The following is a 26,640-nucleotide window of genomic DNA, read 5'->3' on the forward strand; positions in this document are numbered from 1 at the left end:
TTTAAAATTCAAGTTGAACTGTATTATAATGATACTGTGGCACAGAGGCAGCCTGTGGACCCTGCTTGTTAAAACAGCACAATTTACCAGCTTCTGGTAAGACTCTTAGTAGAGCCTTGAGTACCAACCTAATATTATTACTTCCCTACAACTAGAGGTGAGTCTTCCCAGAATAATAAAGGTACATATGAGGTACAACCCATCACAGCTTCTTTCTCATATCCATTTTATAGGTAAGAGGTTTCTCTTTTTAAAACTACAGTTTTATAACCTTTAAAAGATATTTATATTTTCTATCATATTAAATTAGCAACATAAAACATTAAGCTTAATCTATAAAGTTCTACTCCGGTTCCCTAGAATTTATATACACGTTTTTATTTCTAGCAAGAAAAAATTTCCTATTCAATATTTGGTAACAGAGCATTAAAAGATATTATATACATGTGGCATATATATATTTACAAAATACACTTCAAAACGAAGCCAACACACTTTAGCAAAAGTCTAAGCTTGCATAGATTAAAAAAAGAATTATGAATACAATTTTTATTAAAATAGAAAATGGGGAATAAAAGTTACAGAATGGATATGAAGAGAGACCTTTTCCAAACTTTTATTTGTGCACATTCAATTGAAAAAGATAACTTTTACAGGTTCTTTGGTGCCCATATTCAGCATACAAAAATGTAAAAGACTATTCACAAATAAAACACATTAGCTCAAACTGGAAAAAAATAACAACTAAACAATTTAAGGTAGTGCACACTGTGACAGCTCTGCTTATGGGGACATGAGAATTACTGCAAAAATAAATAGAATGTCCTTTTGTAAAAGCAGCAACGTCATGTCTTGTAAACTTCCTTTTTATATTACAGCAAGGTTTGAAATAAAACCCAAAGGGCCTGGAGCTTACACTGCAGCCATGAAAGAATAAGAGTCTATTTCCTCGATTGCTGTTGGTCCAGTTTTCCTTCTGTTTTGAGTCCAATGTGCAGCAGGTTTTAAAAGGTGCTCAGTTAGGGATTCTAACCAATTAAGTGATGAATTACAAAATTTCTTTCCTGCTTTCAAACACAAATGGGTAAATCTGTTCCACAGCAGTAGCAACAGCCTTTACATTGGGCCCTGTAACCAACACAATGAAGGAATGGTGAGAAGCAGAGAGAGCACTTAGGCAAAGTTCATTTCTCAGAATTAAAAATATCTAAGTACTTTCAGGCTCATTGTTTTAAAAAATCTACACTGACATTATTATACACAGAGTCACAATAAAAACCGAGAGAATAAAATTTTTTCTGGACAATTAAAAGAAATTTGAAACAAAAATGACGTTACTCATCTTGTTTTAGGGGACCAGTGTGAAGAGTGTACATAAAAAAGGTCACACGAACTACCACAGAGGAGAATAAAAAGTGCTACAATATGCTTATTAAAGGGAGAAATGACAAATGGGATTAGTTGACTATTATCCCTTCGGTCACTGGAGTGTGGCTTTTGGTTAGGCTACTTTGGAAGCATATAGGAGTGTTGAGGAACTCAGCAGAATAAAACAAAAGCGCGTCCAAAGTGCTGGGAAACGGAGGCTGTTATAAAACTACAGTCTAAAAATGTCCACCCATTACTACTACTGGGCAGCAACATGTTTGCTACTAATCCAGCCATCTCGCCCTCACAGCTCACTCAGTCGACAGAAAAAAAAGCACAAGGAGATGAGGTGACACTACGTATTAATTAATCCATATAAACTAGAAATGACTTTTCTAAAAAATGTAATCTTTCATTTAAATAGCTCAAAAGACACAAAAATAGGCAATGAAAAAAATTTTCATAAAATTCATTTTGAATAAAAATGGTTTCACTAGGGAATAATGACCTCCTTTGAAAGATCCTGAAAATGTACGTGTGCACCCACTGCCCCTTTGACGGTGCTGATCATATCACATCCTGGTCTGCTCCTTTCTGACACCTCACCCCCTCCACAGGGGACAGTGCTTTGCTCACCAGAAACAATAAGTGTGTGTTCACTGAACTGTTAACATTTCATGATATTCCAGATGTAAATATATAATGCATACTAATTGACCAGGTCAAAAGTTTGTTATTGAGTTAATTACTAACTCAATAAAGACAAAGATTTTACAGATGCATCATTTTATTCTATACTTAGTAAAGACATCAAAAGACTTTGGGGCCCCTCAGAAGTCTGGGTTCCGAAGTGTAGAAACAGGTGAAATAAGGGAACACTTGCTCCCCACCACTCCATTTTTAAGATTCAGGCACTATCCTGGTGATAGGCATTAAAAGTCTCCAAGGAAAGTGTGAAAACCCATAGGTGAATAAAAACTAAAACTTATCTGTTGAGAGTTTAAAGGTATCAATTAATAATTTTTATTCTCCTCTAAGGATTGAAGGAATAAAAAGAAAAATTCAAAGACACTAAAGAAATTTCCCTTAACTCAATTTTGCCAAAAGCTGGGCCTGACTCCCAAGTAATGTCTCTGTACAATTTATAACTGCGGTACCATTAAAAAAGCATCCTGCATGGCTGATGCTACCCTTTGACTTCTATGCATAGTCTTAAAACCACCCCTTCAAAATACTTAAAAGACTAAAAAAATATAACAAAATATATATAATAAGTAACAAATAGGTATCAATTATATTTAAATATTTTGCTTATGTAAAATCTCTATGTTCATAAAGTGTGTTTCTCTTAACTATTTTAAATGCAAGCTATTGTAAATGAAAAAATCATATTACGAAAATATATACTAGAATATTCTTAACACCTCCAAAGTGGAAACTATCCAAATGCATATGGACAGTATATTGACACACTGGGTATTATATAGCAACGAGAATGAATGAGCTAGAGTTACATGGAACAATAAGGATAAACCTCACTGTGATAATGATGACTAAAAGTAGATATATAAAAAATAGTGTATAAAAGATTTTAAAATAGTATATGAAGGCAGGTAAAACTATCCACAGTGTTAAAAGTCAAGAGACTGGTTCCCCTTAAAGGGCCAAAGTGGCTGATAGGGACAAATTAGATATTATTTCTGATTTGGTATGTACACCTCGTAGTTCATTCAATTCGTAACTGACAAGTTTGGTTCCAATATCATAAAATACCTGTTACTGTGATACTTCCTGTTGAAAAAATCTGTAATGTAGCTCTTAGAGATTTTATCCGATAGCACACAGCAGGATGAAGTTCAGGTTCATAACTATACAAAAACAACCTCAATTAATATAAATATTTATATAGCTTGACAAGTAATTTCAAATTTGATAAGTTATCTTGATTTCTGAAAGACCTACCTGGCATGAGGTCTATTGTTCTTTGTGAATTCTGGCAAACGGATTTCAAATGGCATGTTACATACTGCTAAAACGTTAACAACCTTAAAATCTGTAAATATTACCTTTAAGAGAGAAGTAAAACTCAATGAATTATTTTGAAACAAAAAATCTGCTTTCAGGGCAATCCTTAATAATTAAGTTTCAACCCTTAAAAATAAAAGCAAACAGGATAAAACAGATATCTTAAGCATGAATCCAGTGTTTTAAGTTATCAATGACTTCTTAAATACTATAATTAAAGAAAAAAACTCAAAAACCTCATTAAAAAAATAAATAAAACCTGAGATATTTGCATGATTAAAACAGTTCATCTGGAGGGTCTTTTGAATCTTACGTTTAATTTTCTGAAACTTTAAATGGGAGATTTAATCCACTGTGATAGGAGAGTGAATAACAGAAAAAAAAAATCAAAGCAGAGATCTCTTTTCGAGAGTTAAAATAAAAAAGTCGTCACTTTAAAACTCAATAAACAGTTGAGTGTATACTAAACTCCAAAGATCAGACTTTTTCTTCTATGTATAAGGTAAAACAATATTTCTGTGAGTTTAGTTAGATGTTCGTTTTCTTTGGGGATATAGAAGAGGGATACAGTGATAAAACTGTGCCTTTAACTCACAGGGATTTCTTTCAATATTTCTAATTTTATGCTAAGACAAGAAGCTCCAAGGCTGAAAATAATGTCCACTCAAAATAACTTCAGCCATTCCTATCAATATGTTGAAGAGTTTTACCATCTTTTCAAACATTCCCAGTAAAGCTATAATTCTGGATAAACTAACCATCCTCCAACGTAAGTACTCATACAAGGCAGCTTTAGAAAGTCATAAAATTGTGTAAAGTGGCACCATCATTAATCATGGCTCTCTATACTGCCACTCTCACAAGCTCCAACACCCCCAATACCCCGCCAGCACTGCAGTACCGTCCTATGACCCTCCACCTTAGAGGCCGAAGTTGTAAGATAGAAAACTCAACTTCCATCACTTCCATCCAAGTCCCAAACAGCCTAGAACCACCTCTTGAGAGACCATAGACTATCTTTACCTGTCTTTCATTTACTCAAGTGACCTAGCAAGTTCACAGTGTATATTAACTTTATTCAAATTTATACCTCTATAAAATTGTAAATGATAAGACTAACCTGACAGCAATGGTCATTGTACCAGTGTGAGAGCATGCCAACCAGTGTGTACATGTCAACAGGGCCTGCAGCTCTCTATTCATACCACTCTTGAGATGACCAAAAACATATGATTTATTTTTTTTTTTCATAAGAAGTGAGGAAACTTAAAGAGTTGAAAAGGTAGTTAACTTGTAAGGAAACAAGTCTGTCGGTACAAGAAAGAATTTGGAAAAAAAACCAGGATCTTTTACAAATATCCACATGGACAAGATTTGCTACTAAATTTTTACACTGAAAAACAGTATAAAAAACCTAGAAAAAGGTCAATCATGAGAGAAGTTTCTGCGATGATTTCTTTAGTCTATTAAATTCAAACTTTTAAATTTACAAAAATAAATCCCTGAATATTTGCAGTTGAGATATTTTTTGAAAATGTTACCTGAAAACCTAGTTTTTGGAGACTGCGAGCTAAACGTCTGGCACCAAATTTAGCTTCTTCTTCACTATAGTTTTAAGGAAAGAAAAAGATTATCAGTTATACAGAAAAAAAATTTTATACTGAGGAACATGACAAACTATACATATAATTCTGTTTTCAAAGTCTAGAAATGTACTTTCCATGATGGGAAAATTAAAAACCTAAGTAACAATTACCTTGTTGCTCCAGTGCAAATAATTTTTCCTGAGGACCAAATTGTAGCTGTAATTCTAGGTTTTCTAAGCTTCATTAATACTTTCTGGAAAAAAAATTACATAATAAGGATTAATTTTCACATATGGTTCTGCTCTATGTGGCTATTTTAATGTTTAAATACTACTCCAAGCTTACCCAAGATTGAAATAAGTGTTCTCCAAATCACCCATTCTGAAAAAAGTACCATACTGAACAAAAGAATGTATTAATATAAAAGGACATTTAATTAATTTAAAAATACATGGCCTGTATAAAACTCTCTCTAATACCTGAAGTCAATATACTACCAAGTATATAAATTTCATCTCTCATTTCATTCCCGTAATGTAACTGCAATTTATAGTTTGCATGGATCCTCAAACATGGCAAATTTGTTCAAGCCTCAGGAGCTTTGCAGTAATTGTTACTTTCATCTAGAATATTTTTCCTTCAATACTCTCATTTCATTCAGGTCTCTCACCATGTCACCTCCATAGAAAGGCCTTGCCTGACTTCTATCAAAACAAACATCCCTCTACATTCTAACTCTGCTTTATTCTGATTCATGGCACCCATCACTACCTTAATTGTATCTTATAGTTGAGATGCCTATTATATATTCAAGTTCCATATGTGAATCTTGAATGCAGGCAAAATGGAGCTGGAGATGTAATTCTACATTTATTAGATATGAAAGGCATTTAAAACTATGGGTTTGAATAAAATTACCTACAGAGTGAATATAAACAGGTCAAGGATTAAGATACAAGACATGTAAATTTAAATTTTCAGTGCAACTTTTCATTTATGAAAATATTTATTATATACCCATTATGTGTAAGAGAGATAAATCTTTAGTGAATAATGTAACACATAAACGAATTAGACATTTTCCCTTAAAACTTGTGTTACATTTTGAGGTCTTCTCTTTCTCTATCATATGCCATATTATCGAACTGGAAAGCTATTCAATCTGGGGAGACAAAATTTATCAAAGATTCAAAATAAATTTGAGCTAAAATACATTATAAAATTTTATACATAAGTGGCTGAGAAATACTAGACTAAGTTTATTCTACATTTAATTGTCTTTCACCACCAGCTTGTCTGTCAAGTCAGCTTTTTCTGTTAAGCTTCCCAGGAAAAAAAGACTTCTTTGCCATAAGGCATGCTGAAAATTTCAAAGACGCATTAGGTTTTCCTCTAAACTTTTTAGCAGACATATTTACTCCTTTTTAAAAATGAAGATGGCATTACTGATGAACTTAAAAATCTTTAACTGTGGGTCACTGAAAATTTTAACTGAATTTAATTCACCTTTACTTAGTTTTTAGTACTAAGAACTAATGATAATTTACCTATGTAGGTGGCATCTAATTTTTAGATCTTAAATAAAGCTTTCATATGTATTCTTAATTTTTATAATAAATGTAGATGATATATATCTCATCATTCTTTGGTTTATAAAAGTCAAATGAACACCTGTCATTTATGATGATAATCTCAAAACACTAAGGTTAAAAGCAAGTTGTCAGCTTTTAAGTATTACAGGTTTAATGAAAACTAAAATTTAAAATGTACAGACTAGGATATGAACTCTATTTTCTAGCAATTTGTTACTAAAGAATACCAACTATCTCATGTAATTAAAGAGGCTATGCAACATACTACAAGATTTACTACACACACGCACAAACACACAGGGGCATCACCCAGGTATATCTGAATAAGTATACATCAAAGTGTTAACATCCCCTTCTTCAGTAAAAAGAAACTGAGAGAACATAAAATATATAGCAACCAGTGAGCTCTTTAGTAAGACTTGGAGATGAGTATCTCCAAAAGCTGCCGCTTCATGAGAGGTGGGGCCACTTCTACATAGCTCACTGCTGTATTCAGTACAACAAGCACATGGTGAGGTGCTCACAAACTATTTGTAGAATGAATATATTTTATTATAACATTTGTAGCACTATGAAATTAGACTATGCAGCATACATACTAAAATTCAGATACTTACTCCAACGTCACGCTTATAAATTACATTTGCTCCCTCCAAAGCAATCTTCCTTAAGTTCAAATGACATCTTGTTCTAAAAACACAGACTACATTTGTAATCAGAATGTCCAATGCAACATCACTGTCTGCATCCATTGGGGTAGTTTAAAAACTTAGCTTCCCACCACGAAGATCACATCCTGTGAAATAAAACAAAATGAAAGTAATTAAATGTTCTGTGAATTTTCAAATAATCTTGAAAACTAAAGTGTAAAAAAATGATTATTTTTTAAAAATGTTACTCAAATCATGTTAGGGCAATTCTCCGAATGCACCAAGTTCAAGGGCTACACTTTGTGGTCTCAATGTCCAACCATTAATGGTACTATAACGCATCTCATATAATTTCCTAGGGTGGACCTATTTTTCTCTACTTAGGGTAGAGTAATAGACTTAAGTTTAAAGAAGTAGAAATACTATTTATAACATTAATTAAAAGACTTCTCATTTACTAGTCATTCATTCATTATCTACTTACTGAACACTTTCTATACACTGAGGATATTGGGGTAAAAAAATGAATAAGGCAAAGTCTTCCGTCCTCAGGGAGCTCACAGACCTGTGTGTGTATGGAGGAGCTCTAACGAACAGTTAGCACAACACCATTTTTATCAAAATCACAATCTTCCACAATATATATCTTTCCAAAACTATGATAGCATTTATATAAACAAACAAAAATGAGCCCTCATTTGTACTAAGCATATGACCCATATCCAGCTAAAAAATTCTTTAACTGGGTTTCCACATCTTAAAAAAATAAGTAATGGTAATTCAGCTTATCTAACTCACAAAATCAGAGAAGAATAACAAAACTATTATAATTATCTTTAATATTCCTTGCGGCCACAACATAAAGAACTAGTATTCTTTATAAGGATTCAAATTATTATGACTAAAGCAATGAAGATTCCAAGAGTCCAAATAAAGTTCAACCTTGTTTTTTTGCCTTTCAGTATCTGATGGAACACAATGAAAAATCAGATCAAGACTTCTGGCACAGCATCCAATTCTGTGTATCAATTATACCTCAACTTCACTGTATTTTCTCACTTTTAAGTTCCCTTCAATCTGCTTATCTTCTTGTTTTTCTGTTCTTTGTGTATGCTTGAGCAACCTCAATAAGTCATGAGACAGCGGTGGCAGTGGCCCTGATTGATAGGTAAACTAACAAGCAGAGGACAGAGGCAGTTATCAATATTGATCTTAAGCAGCATGCTCAATGTCTGACCAACCACTAACAGGTTATGAGAACTTGGGCAAGTTATGCAATCTGTCTGTGCCTCGGTTTTCTCACCTGCGACATGTAATAGATAGTACCTACCAGATAGTGTCGTGGGGATTATATGCAATGTTTAAAAACTACTTATCATATACATCTGGGAAATAATAACACAAAAATAACAGTGATTATGGGTAAAATAAGTTCAAATCAATAGGCAGAACAGATTTCTTAGCATCATTTCCCATGATTATAATAGTGAATTCCAAAGTATTTCTTTTAATACTAGGTGTGGAAAAACCTTAAGTGGACAAGCCTGAAACTTGACTTCCAAAGCCACCTATTTTCATATGAATGCAAAAGAACTAGGAGTCTTTTTTTTCTCTACAAGCCCTTAACAGAATGTCCATAAAAATGTATATGTATGTAGTATACTTTATATATTTCATATTGGTTCATATGTAAATTTCCCAACTGGTTTGTATAGTTCCAGAGGGAATATTAAGTGACTCCATAAAAAAATATAGTATTTCAAAGTCACATTTAAATTCAGAAAGCTGTTACACCTGCTAACACTACAGTATGCAATATTTAAGATATACAAAAGGGCAAAAAGAATAATGCAATTAACATCTATGTACCCCTTACCCAGCTTAAAAAATAAGCATTACAATTGATGCCTCCCCTTGTACTCCTCCCAAACCACATCTGCATCCCTTTCTTCCAGAGGAAACCTCTACTCTGAATTCATGTTTTATCATTAATTTAAATTTATTACATATATATTATACCCCTAAACCAAATTAAATCATGAGCAAAAAAACTTCCACACATTGATGGATTTGCTTTCCTAACATCTACTGTAGGATTGGTACATCTATGCTCATAAGTAGAATTAGCTTATAATATTTCTTTCTTGGACTGTCCTTATTTGGTTTGAGTATCAGTTATACTAGACTCATTAGACAAGTTTGGGTGATTTTTTTTCCTTCTTTTTTTAATTCTCTGGAGGACAGTTTATAAGACCTAATCTGAAAATTGTCTGAATCTGTTTCTTTGCTTGGTGGATTTTAAAAGGCTACTTTAATTTCTTTAAGAGTTTTAGGGTAGTTGATGTCTTCTATTTCTTCTTGAGTCAGTTTTCCTAAATTTTTAAATTTATTGGCACACAATTTTTCCTATTTTTAAATAAATTTTTAAAATCTCTGCTGTAGTATATTTACCTCTTCTTCCTTATATTACTTATCCCTGTTTTTTCCCCCTTCAACCATGCTGAATGGTTTCTCTATTTTGTTAAGTTTCTTTAAAGAACAAAAACTATCATCAGTCAATTGATGCTCTTATATTAAATTTTTTGCCTTATATGTATCATTTCCTTCTACAGATTTATTCTTTTTCTAATTTCTTACACTGGAAAGTAAGCTGGATGCCTAAAATGTATGAACATTTAGGGTGATTACAACCAAGTGGTTTAGGTATGTCTTAAGTTGGATATATAGTGTATTCATTATCTCTGGATTCTAACAACATTTAAATTTCCACTATTTTTCTTGGACTAATTATTTATTTATTTAGAAGTTCTGTGCCTTTAGAAATACATCGTTTTTAAGTTCACTAGTAATGAAGAAATGCTAACTTAAAGGAAGGAAAGAGATACCACTTATTTATACTGGCAAATATAAAGGAGTACTTGTGAAGGTGTGTGTAAACCAGCATTCTCTTATAATGTGGAACAAAAACCTTCTACAGGAGATAATCTGGCAGTGTGCATTCAAATAATTTAAAATGTACATATACGTTGAATTGCAGTCAATTGTTAAGAATGCATCTTGAAAATAATTCAACTGAACAAAGTATAAGATTATACACTGCAATTTTGTAATAACAAAACAATCTGTATGTCTATCTTGAAGAGAATGAATAAAGTACAGCAGTTTTATATAATAGACTACTAAGCAGATTTTGCAAATCATAAAACTACATGAATGTAGACAGAGGTCCAAAATGTGAAAAAAAATTACATGTTTGTAAGAGTTCATTTTGGTTTATATATCTACATATGTACTGATATGTAGCCAAAGTGATAACAATTATTATATTCAGAGTTGGCAACTGAGTGACATAAAAAATTTTTTTCTTCTATTGTTTTGCAGAGATATTTTTTAAAATAACAAATACATATTAGATTCACTATCAGAAAAATAAAAGTTAATTCCATTTTGATTTAAATAAATTATCAGTTATTTTCCCACTGCCCAAATTAAGACATGCCTAATATTAAGACATGGTTTAGTCAGGTGTTTTGTCCTGTTTCTTAAGTAAATACCTAGTATAAGTATGTCAAATATTTCCTTCAAATAAAAGCAAAGTTCACAATTGCAGCTGTCTTGACTTCAGAAATGTCATATTTCTGGCTTTCTATTAAAATGAATTGTAGAAGCTGAAGCAACTTCTTTCTCAATCTATGATTTTATGGACAAGAACACTTGTGTTCTTTAGGTCCTCTGACTTTCTAGTGGTATTAAAAACATTCAGCAACCATCACAAACTGCAACCTTAAAGCGTAGCCTGGAAAACACTGCCACCTCTTGGCTTTTAAGACAAATTACATGTAAGACTATTACATCTAAAATTTTCCACACCAGGAAAGATAATGAAACTGAAAGGACACAATAAACATTGTCATAAAAAGAAACCAAAAATTACTCTAAAATCTAACTAAAAGCTAAAGAATGAAACTAAATAAACCAAAGAATACAGAAAGTGTATTCAAGTTGCATCTGAGGTACTGAGAGAGAGGCCTAAAAGGTTTAACCACAAAATTACCATACATGATTTGAAACGGCAAAAGGGTAAGACTGGATATAGACTAATTTGCAAACACAACAAAAACTCATATGGTCTCTTAGAGATCATTCTTTTCTAAAAGAAAAACATGCCATCTAAACTAACTCTTCTTTACAAAGCTTTCAAAATAGCAGCTTAGGAAACAGACATTTCCTACTGTGATTCCAACAGGTAGATTACTATACTTCAGTTTCTCAACACATGCCTGTGACAAAGATGCAGAAACTGAACATTTTGCCTTTTAGAAAAAGGATATTCTTTTATATCTGTTTAATAGTACAGCACATACCTTACTTTTCTCTTGTGGAAATTTATAATAATAATATCACTGTACCTCCCTGGATGCTTTTAAGGATTCAATATAATTACCTATGTCAAGTACATAGCATATGACATGTTTATTAAATGGCAGCTATTACTGTTTGATGAATTGATATGTAGTTGAACACTGTAACCAAACAGTATTTAATGAATTGATACAAAACTTGAGAACAGTCACATTAATAGAGAAAACCAAGATCTTCATAGGTCAAGCAGGGGTGAGCAAAACTATACCCAAAGGTCAGTGCTTGTTCTATAAAAAAAGGTTTTATTAGAGCGTTCCTTTGAATAATGTTGCCCCATTCATGAATTGCTTCATAAAGCCCATTAGATCTTTAAAAAAAAAAGTTTTATTGAAACATAACCATGCTCATGTGTTTATATAATGACTGTGGTACAGTTGAGTAGTTCTGCCAAAGCCCAAATGACCCACAAGCCTAAAATAGTTACTATCTGGTCCTTTAAGAAAAAGAGTGCTGTTCCTGGGCTAGCTCAATGAGGTAATATTAATAAAATAAAATTTAATGCTTATAAATATAAAGCTTACATTTTTATTTAAATGACCAAAACATCTGTATATCATGGTCCTTCTTTCAATCCTGGTTTGAAAAAACAGCTCTAAGCGATATTTGAGGGAAATTTGAATATGAATCCTGAATGATAAATATTAGGGAATTACTGTTACTTTTGAGTGAAATAATAAAGTGGTTATGTAGACAAATAAGCTTGTTAGAGATGCACACTGAAATATTCAAGGGGGGATGTCATGTCTGTAATTTACTTTAAAATATAGATATTTTTCGCTATGTAAACTCAGTAATAAATAGATTTGAATAAAGTTTCATATGACTCCCTCAATATCTGGAATCCTGCCACAGGAACCAAACAAATTTAGATAATCTATTCTGAGGTACACGGGGTTTTAATTATATTACTTTAAAGCAAGTAAACCAACAAACAACCATCCAAACTCTAGGTTAGACAGGAGTGTCTAGAACGAAGGAAGTAATAGTCTTCTGCTACCAAAAGATATAGAATATCCTGACCTTATTGTTTAAAGATGGCACTGACATCCAGAGGAAAGTAAGATGAGATATAAAAATAGTTGTGTGAGGAAAGTCTCAGGACATTTAGCACGAGAATGATACCAGTTGTTCTTAAATATCTAAATAAAAAGGAAACTGAGAGATCCAGTTAGTCACAAAAAAGTAGATCTCATGAAGCCACATCAAAAAAACCAACAAACAAAAAACAAGACAAAAAACGAAATACCTGGGCTCCACAGAAGATAAGTGTCAAAAAAGGGAGGCGAGAAAAATAGAGCTAGATAATTTACCAACACTTAGTAATGTTATAGAATGAGTCTTCTGGTAAGTGGAAGACGAGACTAGATGGTTTCTAAGATCCTGTCTAATTCTAAAATCTCGGATTCTAACATCTTAGATGAAGACATACTATAGACAAATTTAGGAAATATAAACTAAATTTCAATTTTAGTTCTAGGGCTACTATGTTAGTTTAGTTAAATTAACATCCCAATTCTGAACTTCCCACTTTCCCTTCAACCTGCACTTGTATTCAAAGGGGCAGTAAAAGAATATAGTTAGATGCACTAAGGGGAAACAGCATAGACTGAACAAAACCAAAAAACCTTTAACTTGTTTGGCAGGGTGACATTTTATAATGAAGACATTTTTGTGCATGGCCTAAGAGCTTATACACCAGTCCTCGGGGTTGGCAGTTTTATATTCTAGCCACACGAAAAGTATTATATTAACAGTATGCCTGGTCACAAAAACCCTTGTATTTTCCAAGGAAAGGAATATATATTATACGAGTGTATAATATAAAACATTTTTAAAATGCTTAATTAAAAACAAAAGTATTTGATGTACAAAACCATCATTACATTAAGTTAAACAGAAAGTTTAACTATCTTCATTGCTTATGTCTCCACCTACTATACCTCTGACTCAATCTAAACACCAATTTTGAAGACTGGTAAGCAGATAGCATTCATGTGAATGACTTGCACCATTCTGAATTGTTATAATTTTCTAAAATCTGTATTAAAAGTATAAAAAAATTTTTATGGGAATTAATTAACAATAACTCTGAGGGTTGTCAGCAACCATCTATTAAAAAAAGAGGAGTATATTTTGTTTCAGTCAATAAAAATATTTGTAATGGTACCTAAAAGGTGGTGAAGAAAGATTTAAATGATGCTGATTTCTTGAGTGCTTAAGGAAAGGTAAGTCAGTGGTTTATACTCTCATGAAAAAGTTCCAGTTGAAAAAAAAATAAAGTATTTGGCAATTTAGGAATATATAACCCATCCCATATTAATAATAATATTTAAACATTAGCCTATTTAAGAATTTCACTATTTCAGAATGAATGCACTAAAATGTATCTACAAAGTAAGAAAATGTAGATGTTTAAAATGTGGATCCTAATGGAAGCTATATGACAGTTCTGAACTGTTCTTACCTTTATTTGTCAAATGCAAATCCCACAATTTATTCCAGATTGTTTTGAGAAATTAATGAGCACCTCATAAATTAAATATGCTTTATTAATGTCATATTAGTCAACATTAACATTAATACTAATTTTAACTAATGTCTAATTACAGATAACAAGAGAAAAAAGTATATTTTACTGAATACAACTTGAAATTTGGGTATTCAAACTCTGAGATAAGAAATTTAACACAGTAATTCCATATTACATAAAAGCAAAATTTTGGACAGACTTAGTATTTCAAATTAATGGTCTTAATGTACGGCTTTTAAAGAAAATAGCATGTCATTTTCTGATTGTATAGGACATACTCAAAGAAAAAAGTTGTAATTGCCACAGTTGTAATTATTAAGTTTTTTTCTATGTTCATATAGACATATGTTTTGAGGCTGCTAAATCCTTAAGTTTATTTGTACACATTAAACATGACTGGGAATATACATACATACACACACACACACACACATACATACATAAATACATATGCTGTTTTATTTAGTCAACAAAGTAGATCTCATGAAGTCACACCAAAATCTTTTAACCTGACATAAAAAATAGCAATATTGAATTGATTTTCCTTGAATACTTACAAATGAGAATGAACCTTTCAAATATCACTACTTATATTTTTTCTGTTAACTATTTCATATCTTTTGTTCATTTTCCTTCTGAGATATTTTACTGATTTATAAAAGCTCTTACATGTAAAGAATATCAATGTTTGCCTGCTTATGCTATTCCTTCTGCTAAAAATGATTGAACCCCACTTCTATGCCTGGCTCAGCATCTCCCTCATCCAATCAATTCTATAACGATGAATTAGAAATCTAAGCATTATGCCCCCTGCTAGAGGATGGGATCCAGTAGTAAACATGACTTGGCAGAGGGAACAGCTAGTGTTTTCAGCTCTGAGGTGAGTTAAAAGTTTAAACTGTTCAGACTTGAAGAAACGTCAACATGGCTACAGTGAGAAGAGTGAATGGGACAGTTGCATGAGACAAGGCTGGAGATGAAGGGAAGGGTCAAATAATTCCTTCTAGGCCATGTTAAACAAAATTTTTTATATTATCCCAAGAACAATGGTGAGCTAAAAGAGAAGCAAGAGATGACATGATGTATTTGTTTTTTAAAAATATATCACTGCCACTTCTGTACCAGGAGAATAGACTGGAAGATAAGAATGGACAGAAAACTCAGGGTCTAGCTCAACAGCCATGGTGAGAGATGACAGCAGTGGAGACCTGGGTGGATGAAGATGGAAGTAGACAGAAGAGAGACCTTTTCAGGAGACAGAGTGAACAGAGCTTTGTGACTGATATAGGGAAGAGGAAAAGGGAGCTAGAGGATGACTCTAGGTATGTGGCCTAAGATACATTTACTGAGACAGGAACAATGAAGAGAGAGCATGTTTGCAGGAGGGATGGAAAAAGGAGGAGGGGTAAGAATTCTGTTCGGTCTACGCTGAACCGAAGGAACTTCTGAAACGTACAAGAGGAGATACAGAACTTGCAATCAGATAAGAGTCCATTGCTCCAGACAGGTCTAGGTCTAGATTGGAGGGGAAAATTAGTGAAATCCTAGTATAGAAGGCAATTAAAACCATGATGGGTAAAATAAAAAAAATCATATCGACTAAGACATCTGATCCCCAAGACTGAGCCAGAGTATCCCTGCTGAGTCCCATTACATGCTGCCATGTATATACCACTATCACTACATTTCCCCACACTCTAGTGAAATATCCTATTTACATATGACTCCTTGGTAGACATAAGCTTCTCAGACACATGATCAAATCTTACTTATTTTTGTACCCTAGCCTTGGCATAATTCCCAAGGCACTAAACACATCCAATGCAGTGTCTGTACAAGATTAACTGTTAGCCTGAGATTACAAAAAAGTAGTATCTACACAGAACCCCTTCTCCAACACACACGTTTAAGAGATTAGACTCTAGGGCAGATCACTTGAGTTAAACCCAGACTCTACCATTTCTCATTCGTGTGACCTTGGGTAAGTTATTTAACGCCTTTGTGCCTCAGTGTTCTCACCTGTAAAATAAGTCAAGATAACAGTGTTGTGAAAATTGAAATGATGCAAAGCACTTAGCACAGTACTTGCACATGGTAAGCATTCAAATTTAACTATTCTCATTGTTACTATTTTTATCTCCTTTGTTAACCTTCCAAAGACAGAGAAATGTTCAAAAATAAAAAGGACTTCAAGTTATTTGTTGTGGTCCTTGAGCTTTGGAACACAAAAACAGATCACATTCCTTCAAGTCTAAAAGCAAGGGAAAAAAATAAATATAATTTTGATGTATCTTATAAATAAAATTAGCATTTAAAAAAATAACTAAATTAAACAGTGAATTTAAAAAAAAATCTCCAGTAATAACAAAGCAATTTTGAACTAAAATAAATAGTTGTTGATTGGCTCAGATGTTAAATTGCAACAAAACTGTTTATCATGTTCTTTCCATTTCATTACAAGTGTAAGGCATCAGTTCTCTCCACCAATATTACGTTTCCCTATTTTCTCATATCATGAATGGTCATTTAAAAAACTAGGAAGTTTATCTCTTTCTAGAGAATCTTGATATTTGTCCCGTTACCCATAATAAGTAACTACAGTTTGCAAGACTAATTTAGCCATTAAGCCGACGCTAATAAAACAGCATAATTTTGTAAAGATTATAATTTTCTTTGCAAGTATAAATGTTAATTCACTAGGTAGCTAACAAACCGAGTAAGCCTTTCAGTTTCTGCTTGGTATCAGGGTTGGCATGCATAAAGTTCAAATTTCTCTGTATTCTGATTTGTACAGCAGGAGTGTGAATGTAGGGTTCAAACTTGAACTGCTGACAGCTCATCAAGAATTTAATCAAGAGAAAGCACTGCAAGGTGAAAACACAAGAGGTGAAATTTCCAATTTTGAAAGTTTTCTTTCAACTGTTTTTATAGGTTTACCCTTTATACAAAATGTTTGTATTAGTATAGACAACCTGTTTAAGGTCTACGTCATACATGACTGCCATATAAGAAAAGGAAGGTAAGATTATGGAAACAGTGCACAGAGTTCAAACCGTACTAGTTAAAAAAAGTTTTAATATTTAGTAAGAACTGTAACATACTTAAATAAAAGCAAACAGGATTACAGAATAAATACTCTTTCCACATGTAAGCACCATTAAGAATTTCTTGTTTTACTCAGAAAGGGTCAGATCGTTCATTGATTGAGGGCTCTGTTACTCAAAAGAGATAAGAAATGGAGAACTTGGCTAAAGATCAGAGGAAAGCCATACATTTTTTAAAATGAGAAACTAAGGTCTATGAGAAAGACTCAAGGATGCTGATTTAAAACTAGCACAACAGTAAACTGAGTGATTAAATAACAACATACAAGTAAAAGAAAGGATTCTTACATAGAACACAGAATAAGAGTGATGGAAGTGATCAAGATGACAAACAAAATAAAAACTATGAAGAAGCTCAACACCCAAAGATATTAACTAACCTCTGTAGGGTCCTGATTTTTAAAACATTTCCAAGTTGTTTCTAATGCACAGTTGGTTGAGAACCACTGGGCTGAAACACCACAATAGGTCATCAAAATAATGGAATTTTCCTGTCAGTTAGTAAGTCTTTAAAAGGGGCTATATTCTCATATTGGGACTGTTTATCACAGAGAACATCAAGATTTCTGCACTCTGTTTACCATGCATTGTTTCCTTAACTTGAATTCATGTGCTAAACCGACACGATCTGCCTTCTGCCTCTGAAATGTTACGAATGAATGGCTCATTGCTGAATCCAATGTCACAGTTGAAACTCCTTCCTACTAGACTAGATCTCTCCAGGGCATAAAGCAATGGGAACCCCTGATTCTCAAAATTCTCCCTCTGGTACTACTCCCATCTTTGGTTTCTGTGGTATGTTTCTTAGGTTCTTCCATATCAAATACTTTTCTGTGTGTTCCTTAAATCAGTTCTTACCTGAAGTCCATGACAGATCCTGAAAAGCTCAACCGTATGTTCCAGAAGTGAGAAACTCCTTGAAATTTTTATGTACACAAATAAAAATTTGGATTTGTATGTGAGGAAGCAATTGTTTTCTTCATATTCACAAATGAGTTTTAAGATCCCTGACATTTAAGATCACTGCCTTAAATACTTTCCTTCGTTGAGTTTTCAGGCTTCAATTGTTATCCAGTAGATTATTGCTCCTATATCAATCCTGACCAATCTAAGATCTAAACCCATGTTCCTGTCTGTTAGGCACATTCACTGAATTAAACCAACACATCCAAAATTAATTAACCCCTTTAGAAATACTTGCTTGCTGTCACTTGATTCTTAATTTTAGTTAATGGAGCCACCATCCAAACTTCGCACACCTGAATTGGAAATTTCAGAATCATTCTTCATCTTTTCTTCTTCTCCTATACCCATTTAATTTCTCATCCAGATTCTTTTCTGCATCCAAAGCATCAGTGTTTCATTTTGGGCTTTCATATGCCATTATGGCTACAGCCTTGTAATGGAACTCTCTGCTTGCAATCTACACAATCTAGTCCATTTACCAAATAGGCAACCAGAATCATCTTACTAATTGTGCCACACTCCTGCTTAAAGAAACCTCTTTAAAATAGAATCTAACTTGCTTTACTTGGAATGCAGTGAGCTTCATGTCTCCAATATACCTTTTGTAACCTAATTTCTCACTTCCAACACACATTAACAGTCTCAACTTTTTACCATTCCTTTTGCAATAGCAGATCCTTTCCTGATTTTATATCTGCCTAGGATGCCCTTTTCTCCACTCCTTCGACTAACGAATTATTACTCATAATTGCATTCATTTAGTATGCAACTCATGTGAACCAACTACTGTGCCATGGGAACCTAGCTCAGAACAAAACAGTCAGGTAAGGAACCCTCATGGCAGTTGTATTCCTGTGGAAGAAGCAAACAACAGAAAAGCAACTGAAATAGAGAATGTGATCTACGTCATAAAGGAAACGAGATGACACAAGAGAAACTTTAAAAGGAATGATCCAGGAAGGCCTTTTAACTTCCTCAAAAATGAGAAATTACTCTTAAAATCAGATATTGAAGGATAAGAAGGAGCCAGCCATATGAAACATTGAGAGAAACGACCCCAAGCAGAGGTCACAGCCAGTGCAAAGGTACTGTGTGTATTATAACTCTACTAGACTGCAGGCACCACGCTCCTTGAAGAGAACTGTTTAATATAAATGTGTGTCTTTAGAATTTTCCTTAGTAACTAGTACTTGGTCATCAACTCAAAAAATCGTTGCTGAATTAAATAAATATTTAGAAGCAATTAAAAGAAAGAATTGTGGGGCTGGGGAATAAATGGGAAGAGCAGAGATGTTTCACTATAACAATAAGAATCTTAGTAGCCCCAAACCACTCAAGTTCCTCAACAGTACCCTATTATTTCCTTATTTCACTTTCTGGTATGTTCTGGTTAATGCTCCTGCACCTAACATGTTATTGTTGGTTTTAGTTCAAACCCCCAAATTCTGAAGGGCAAGTGTGTTCCAGGAGCTTTTACAAATATAGTAATATAATACATTTCTGATGTAAGGCAAGAATTATTTTAATTAAAACACACATACAGAGCCTCAGCACTTTTGACATACAGTTCCTTTCCCCTCCCCTAAGAGTTATGTTCTCCATTTCACCCCCAAGGGTCCTAACTCATCCATATGCTAAATTCATTCCATGATAGCTGGTTATAGATAGTCTGGCTACCATGTCAGCTACTTCAGCACAGCAACCATCCAATCAAACAGGGTTTGATGACAAAGCCATTATTCCTCTTTACAAAGTGAAAGTAAGGATACAAGGCAAATTAAGTTAATATAATTACAGGCATTTGAAACTCTTCCAATTTAAAAGGCCCAAAATAAAATGCCTCAAAAGAGTAAATTAAAAGGTACATATTCTTAATGTACACACAAATTAACAATTATCCAAGTAGTTCTACACTATGTATTGAAGCAGAATTTTCAAGATTACTAGCCAACCAAATGTTTTCTCTGCTACACTGACCTAAAGACTTACATTAGCAATATGCTGCTAAGATGATAAAAGTATTATTCATGTAGCTTTTTATCAGTTGTGACATATCAGATCCTTTACCTCAGGTTCTCCACCACTATCACTACCATTAAAAAAGAGCAAAGAACTGAGTTAAGAAATCTAGTGTACCAAGTTGGGGTTCAGGAAGGTCTAACAAACTGGTGACTGTGTCTTCAACATAGTTGTGCCTCCTACAACCACCCTAACCTGCCACCAGTAGAGATGCAGGGATGTGGTCGACCCATGAGCAATTGCGGGACGCTCATTACAACTTTACAAGGTTACAGATGCATACAAGTAACTGGAGATACCAAGCTCACTGGAGCCATAAGAAAAAAAAGGCTTTGTGGCTCAACAAAATGAGTTGGCAAATTAAGAAGAATGACGTGTGGTTGTCCCACAAAGTCTTCAGATTCACTATGAATCTTAGCAAAGGTTCGAACAATGGACAGGTTCTATAAATGTTGAACACAGTCATAAACCAAATATCTATCTTCATATTTGCACTTTTATAACTGGCTTTACTATCTTCATATCATTAGGACAGTAACATCTGTCCCTGAAAAAGTGTGATTAAAGAACACTGGGGAAACATTAACAGTGTGTTAGATCTTTATCTCAATACAGGCAGGTTTTATTATGGACAATAGTATTGGTACCTTGGAGACCTGTTTTTCTAAAAATCCCCTAATACTGTGTGTACGCATGTGTGTGCGTGAAATAGTCATGATCATTTCCTTGCTTAATTCAATATTTTTTAGATCCAGAATCCATAATGGCTACAGGAATAATCAATTCTGGCCAAGGTAGTTATTACTCAAATCAACAATATCAACTAGACTTTACTCTCTTTAAACAGAAAAACAAAAGCCACACATCTTAATACAAGAATATTTGCCAATTTTCTTGGGAGAGGTATATAAAAACCAACTAAAACAAATAAAAACAGAACATGGAAGAAGGAATTCCAAAACTTTACCCCTGAACATTTAAAGCAAAACATACTTTTTAATAACATATCCTACATAAATTTCTATAAGGCATATTTTATAAAAACATTACTGTAGTCAAAACCAAGACCTGGATATGAGCCAAAATAGGAAAAACAGTTTGCAATTCATTGTATTTAAACATAAATATTTATTTTCTATTTAGCGGTTTCAAATGTCCATAAAACGGAAATATAACATTTGGACTTAACTTTAAAAACTTAGCCATTTCAATAGCAGCATAAACAAAGCTATACTTATCAAGTTATTCCCTTGATTAAGTAGCCTCAGTATTTAGTGTTACCCTTACCATAAACAAATAATTTTCCAGTTTTATGCATTCTTGAGCCGCTGAACTACTGGAGTAGAGAAGCAGTTTCAGCTACCTCTAAAATTACAAGATAGCTTGTACGCAGAACATTCATAATGACACGGAAAACTCAAGATAAATGGCTTGACAATGACACGAAGTTTCGAGTTTACCATCATTTAAGGTTATACAAGTAAAAAACAGTGTCTTCTAAAGGAAGACTAATTCTGCTAAATGAAACCATTGGGGTCTATTGCTTTTATTCAGAAGTACCATACAGCTAAACAAGCAGTCAAGTCCACAGGGAAATAGCATTTCAATAGCTGCAACACAGTGCCAGACCAGGCTTTGTTGGTCTTCCTTTTCCAAGAAACAGAGATGTCTTTTTACTTACTCCATCTGCCATAAGTGATAACCAGATGTCTGTGTGACAATTCAAAATTAAAACAAAAGTGCTTTCCCACTCCCAAAACCTAACAGCAGAGAGAAGTCCAATAGTCAGTGATCACAAAGAATTTCAGTGCTTTAATAGAAAGCATCCAAATGAAAGAAAGCATTCAAGTGTCTAATGATTCACCTTTAATGTACTACCAAGCACCACTGCTACGAGCACCAGTTAATGTTTTTTCAGCTAACTATATGCTGAGCATTGTTTAAGTGCTTTACGTTTAATAACTTGCCCAAGACCATAATAAGCAGCATAGCCACCATGCTGAACACGGGCAGCCTATAACCAGAGTCCATACTCTTAAGCTCTATACTAACCCTAATCCCGAAAAAGCATTAACTGATTTTTATCAAAACCATTCTGCCTCACAATAAAAATATTCGTAATTTATCAGGAAGAGGAAGGTTAACATCTGATTCTTTGGAACCATTTAATAAAAACAAATTTTCACTTCTTTTGAAATGGTGTGAGTTAAAAAACAAAATGAGTAAAAAAACCCCCCCAAACACACCATGGACCAATGTCTATAGACAGACATCTGTGGTGCTAAATATAAAGCACAAAAGTCATCCACATATGTCCTGAGAAAACTGTGTCCTTAACGCACAGTGTGATTTTCAGTATTCTTTCTTAATGGATGAATATTGCATGGTCAAAGTCACAAATTTTTGTGCTGTATTTTTCAGTGAAATTTTAAAGTTTTATTATTGACTCCCACATGAAGGCTAATTTGAACCATCCTGGAATTCACCTCAGTGTGTTTTTGAAAACATTTTAATGGGACCCCAGTAGCATGCTTCCAATATAAAACAAGCCATTTAAACCAAATTCTGAATTTTATCACCCGTTCAGTTACAAGGTAAGTAAGACCGGTGTACAATTTCTAATACACCCTGATTCCTTTCCACTAATGAAAACTTCTCGAATATTGCTTTTTCACAATTATACACACACACTCTCTCTTTTAAATAAGAGGTTGATTGTATCTGTGTGGCCTGGAAAGACCTCAGATATGTATATACTATCACCATTTTGAATTTTCCCAAAGTGGGAGTCACATGAGAAGAGCAAACACTATATCTACCATGATTTTTATTGTCTGATGAGGTTCCTTTCATCCACTAGATTAACTCCTTCAAGTAAAAGAAAAAAATCTATGTATCCTTCTATTAACATGTTAATCTTCAAAATACACATTCATCCATGACCTGAACATACAGAATGATGGCAACTCAGTCCTGAACATCAAGAAACTTCCAATTTAGCAAGAATGATGAAATCTGTACACCAGTAACTATCACACCAGGCAGTATGCAATAAAGGATTTAAAATTCAAATTTGCATCTGTCATATTTTGGTATCCATGTATGTTATTTCTTTACTATCTACAAGTGCACAAAAAATACCCGAAGAGAAACACCTTTCATTTAGCTTTGCACAGATGATGTGGCATCAGGCATATAAGAGGTGCAATAAATGAGAGTATAAACTACAGGAAATCTTTATTAATTCAAACATCACGATACAGCTAAATTTTCAAAGCACTACAAGTTTTGACTCAGAGACATTGTGGAAAACTACTATATTCTTTTAAAATAAATTTAAACTTCAATTGTTATAGCAATAATAATTTCATCACATGGTCTATGACGCAACAGAAGGAAATCAATCTCCAGGTTATTACCAGCCTCCTGCACCTAAAAACAACATTGATGTCCACTCAACTAGATTATATACTCTTGGCTGATTTTTAAAATAACATGCCAAATACATAAGAAATAACACTCCAAAAAAATTCAGCTGTATTTCATATGTGTTTGTCCTACTTTATAACAAATTCTGCACTATGTGTATACATCCACAAAAATTTTGATATGACATGAAGAAAAATCTGTGGAAATCGCTTTGTCCCCTTGAATTTGGCAAAATGTAATTTCAGTTAAATATTCAGATGAAAAATGATCAGAAAAGAATGATGTTAGAAGTTTTTTAAAATAAGAATATGAAAATTTAAGGCTCAATTAAAAACACATAGCAGACTCTACTCTTTAAAAAAAGTGACCATGTCTATCTACTATTACATTATTACCACTTGGATTTCTAAAATACCTTTTATTTTAAAAGTTCAAATATTTTTACATGCCTTATTTCAAAAGTCTTGATTTTCAGCGTAAGGCTCTTACCTGTTGTATTGCACAACCAACATTTATTCAGAATGAATACAGAAGATCTAACATGACCACTTCAATTCTTCAAATAAAAGGGAGGGATACAGAAGGAAAATGTAACAAAGTAATATTAATAAAAAGGATATTCAGGCCAAGGATGTATGCTGAAAACCCCCTGAGAAACAGGAATAATACAAGAGAATAAAAACTCATTTTTGATTGGGACAAGATTAAATAAGGAGAGGAAATAAGACAACACCAAATGTCAGTGTTGGAGCAGATAGCAAGGAAAGGAGAAACTGGATTGTTAATAAAGGTGGAAGGTAGAGTTTGACCCCCAGTCAAACATGGAAGGGATATATGCAACAGCAAATTAGGTCTAGGTGAAGTGAGTGTGATGGCAGCCCCGAGACTAAGGGAATTCACAATGTCGCATATGTACTATGAACATCTTGGGGCTCAACATTCAACAGCCTCCAGTGGGGTCACCTCCCAGCATATCTTTCACAGAAGAACAGTTACATGAAAAATTATGTTAACAGTTTTTGAGTCATTAACCTAAAGATGATATTGAGTTTTTCTTCTTAGAGTCTTAAAATGCAATTTTAAGTTTCCCAGTGTTTATACTTCCCATCTTTGTTAAAGGAAACTGCCCACCTCTTTGCATCTAAATCCCTTTAACAAGACACACTGAACCTCAATTCCATGAAAAAGCCTAAGTTAAAAACTATATTCTGGCATCAGTCAAAATAAAGAGCATACAGTAGATTACAGTTTCTGAGACTGACTTAGAGTACACAGAATATAAAAAGAGAAGGCTGAGGATAAAGATAACACCTTTTTGTTTAAGAGAAGCCAGGCTTAGCAAAAAAGGTGGGGGACAAACAGAAGCTGTGCTTGACATAATTGCTTCTGTAATATATCAGTTTTATTTTCATCTTTAATCTTCAATTTTATATAAAGAGTTCTGTTCCCATTGAACACAAAAATAGTATTACTGTAGCCTTTTTAGTATGCCACAGGAAAACCTCATTTACTGACCTAGAATAGTTTTGAAATGTATAAAACCATTAAGTAGTGACGTAAGGCTTAAAGAGATAGCATACACCGATAAGTATTTAACTGGACAGATCAAACTAAGTAATTCTTTAAACAAATTAGTGATAAAAGCTCCTCGATTTGAATGAACTGCCATTTTCTCAAACTTTCAAAGAGACTGAAAATTATTCAGATTATAGCTGAACCTTCTCCTTATATTTCTTTTTCAGTTTCCCCAGGGAATCTGCCATTGTTTCTTCACACAAAAATTACACCAAGCTTATTTCCTTTTCTTTTCTTGAGCCAATTTTAAGGCGCTGTTCTTAACCCTAAATACACAAGCCCACGCTGATTAACTGCCAGTGTCGCTTGGGAACTGCAGGTGACAGATGCAGTCAGAGAGCTCACAGATGTGGACTGGCTGCAGTCTAAGCCTTATTGCAACGAACACACTGACAGAACCCGCAGATGCACATCTCGACAAAAGAGAGTTTTAAAAATCATAATTCTCAATTAAATTTACTTTTAAGATTCTTACTGGCGCTTATCCCGACTCTTGTTCCTGCTCAGCTCTACGCACGATTCACTGTATCTTCCTCAGTTTCCAGATCCTTCTTCACATTTTTGGTTAATACAAATAATAATAAAATAAAGCAGGGCTTTTGGCATTGCCAGAAGCAGGAACCAACGAAAGTGCTATTTGGGAGCCTTCCCGCCGCAGCAGAGGCTACTTAAGTTTTCTGGGAAGCAACGGAACCCTAGCATCTTTGAACGATCCCTCTTTTCCTGGGTGAGGGCTCCAGAGAGACAGATGGAGAATCTCCCTTCTCCGGTCTTTCCCAGAGGTAGCTAACATGAAAAAGAAAACACCTCTTTCTTATCCTATACCCCGTTGGATAACACTCCCAGGCAGTGACGCCCCACCCTCACCCCGTTATCCCTAATAAGATCCCCACATACCGCCCTGTCCTCCTAAGAACTGGACCCTCCCTCGGCCCCCGGACCAATTTCTCCTACCCGAGCGCCTCTCTTCCAGTCATCCGCCACCGCACAACCCACCCGCAGCACGGCCCCCGCTCCGCACACGCCCGCCCTGCGCCCAGATGCCCAGCGCTCGGCACTCAGGCCGCCCAGCTGCCCACGTTCCCCCCGCCCAGGGTCGCCTACGGGGTTACCGTGGGAAAAGGTGGCGGTGGCAGAGGACGCGGCGGCAGCAGTGCTGCCGGTTGCGTCGGACGCGAAGGATAAGCTGGAGGGCAAGGATGATGATGAGGCGGGCGCGCTCCCCAGTCTCCATGGAACTCCCGCCCCGGCCCGTTGCTAAGGAGCCCCCGAGGCTCGGGCTCCGTCTTTCGGGCTTTGTTGTTCCGGGTACGGGGCGGCCGCCGCTTCCCGGCGACAATAAATAGAGAAGACGCGGGGGACGATAGAGATAAC

At 34.3% G+C, this 26,640-nt stretch overlaps 1 protein-coding gene across 1 annotated transcript; it reads right to left on the minus strand.

The window, feature by feature from the left end:
• TBPL1 (TATA-box binding protein like 1) lies at positions 1 to 26,640 on the minus strand. Its single transcript, XM_006915400.3, has 7 exons — positions 26,379 to 26,640; positions 7,189 to 7,367; positions 5,150 to 5,232; positions 4,935 to 4,998; positions 3,331 to 3,434; positions 3,142 to 3,236; positions 1 to 1,128 (listed from the first exon to the last, which is right to left on the minus strand). Exons 2-7 carry the CDS (start codon positions 7,321 to 7,323, stop codon positions 1,049 to 1,051), a joined length of 561 nt encoding a protein of 186 aa, XP_006915462.1. The 5' UTR covers positions 7,324 to 7,367; positions 26,379 to 26,640; the 3' UTR covers positions 1 to 1,048.

The sequence above is a fragment of the Pteropus alecto genome, unplaced genomic scaffold (genome assembly GCF_000325575.1).
Source record: "Pteropus alecto unplaced genomic scaffold, ASM32557v1 scaffold185, whole genome shotgun sequence".
In the NCBI taxonomy this organism is placed as follows: Eukaryota; Metazoa; Chordata; class Mammalia; order Chiroptera; family Pteropodidae; genus Pteropus; species Pteropus alecto.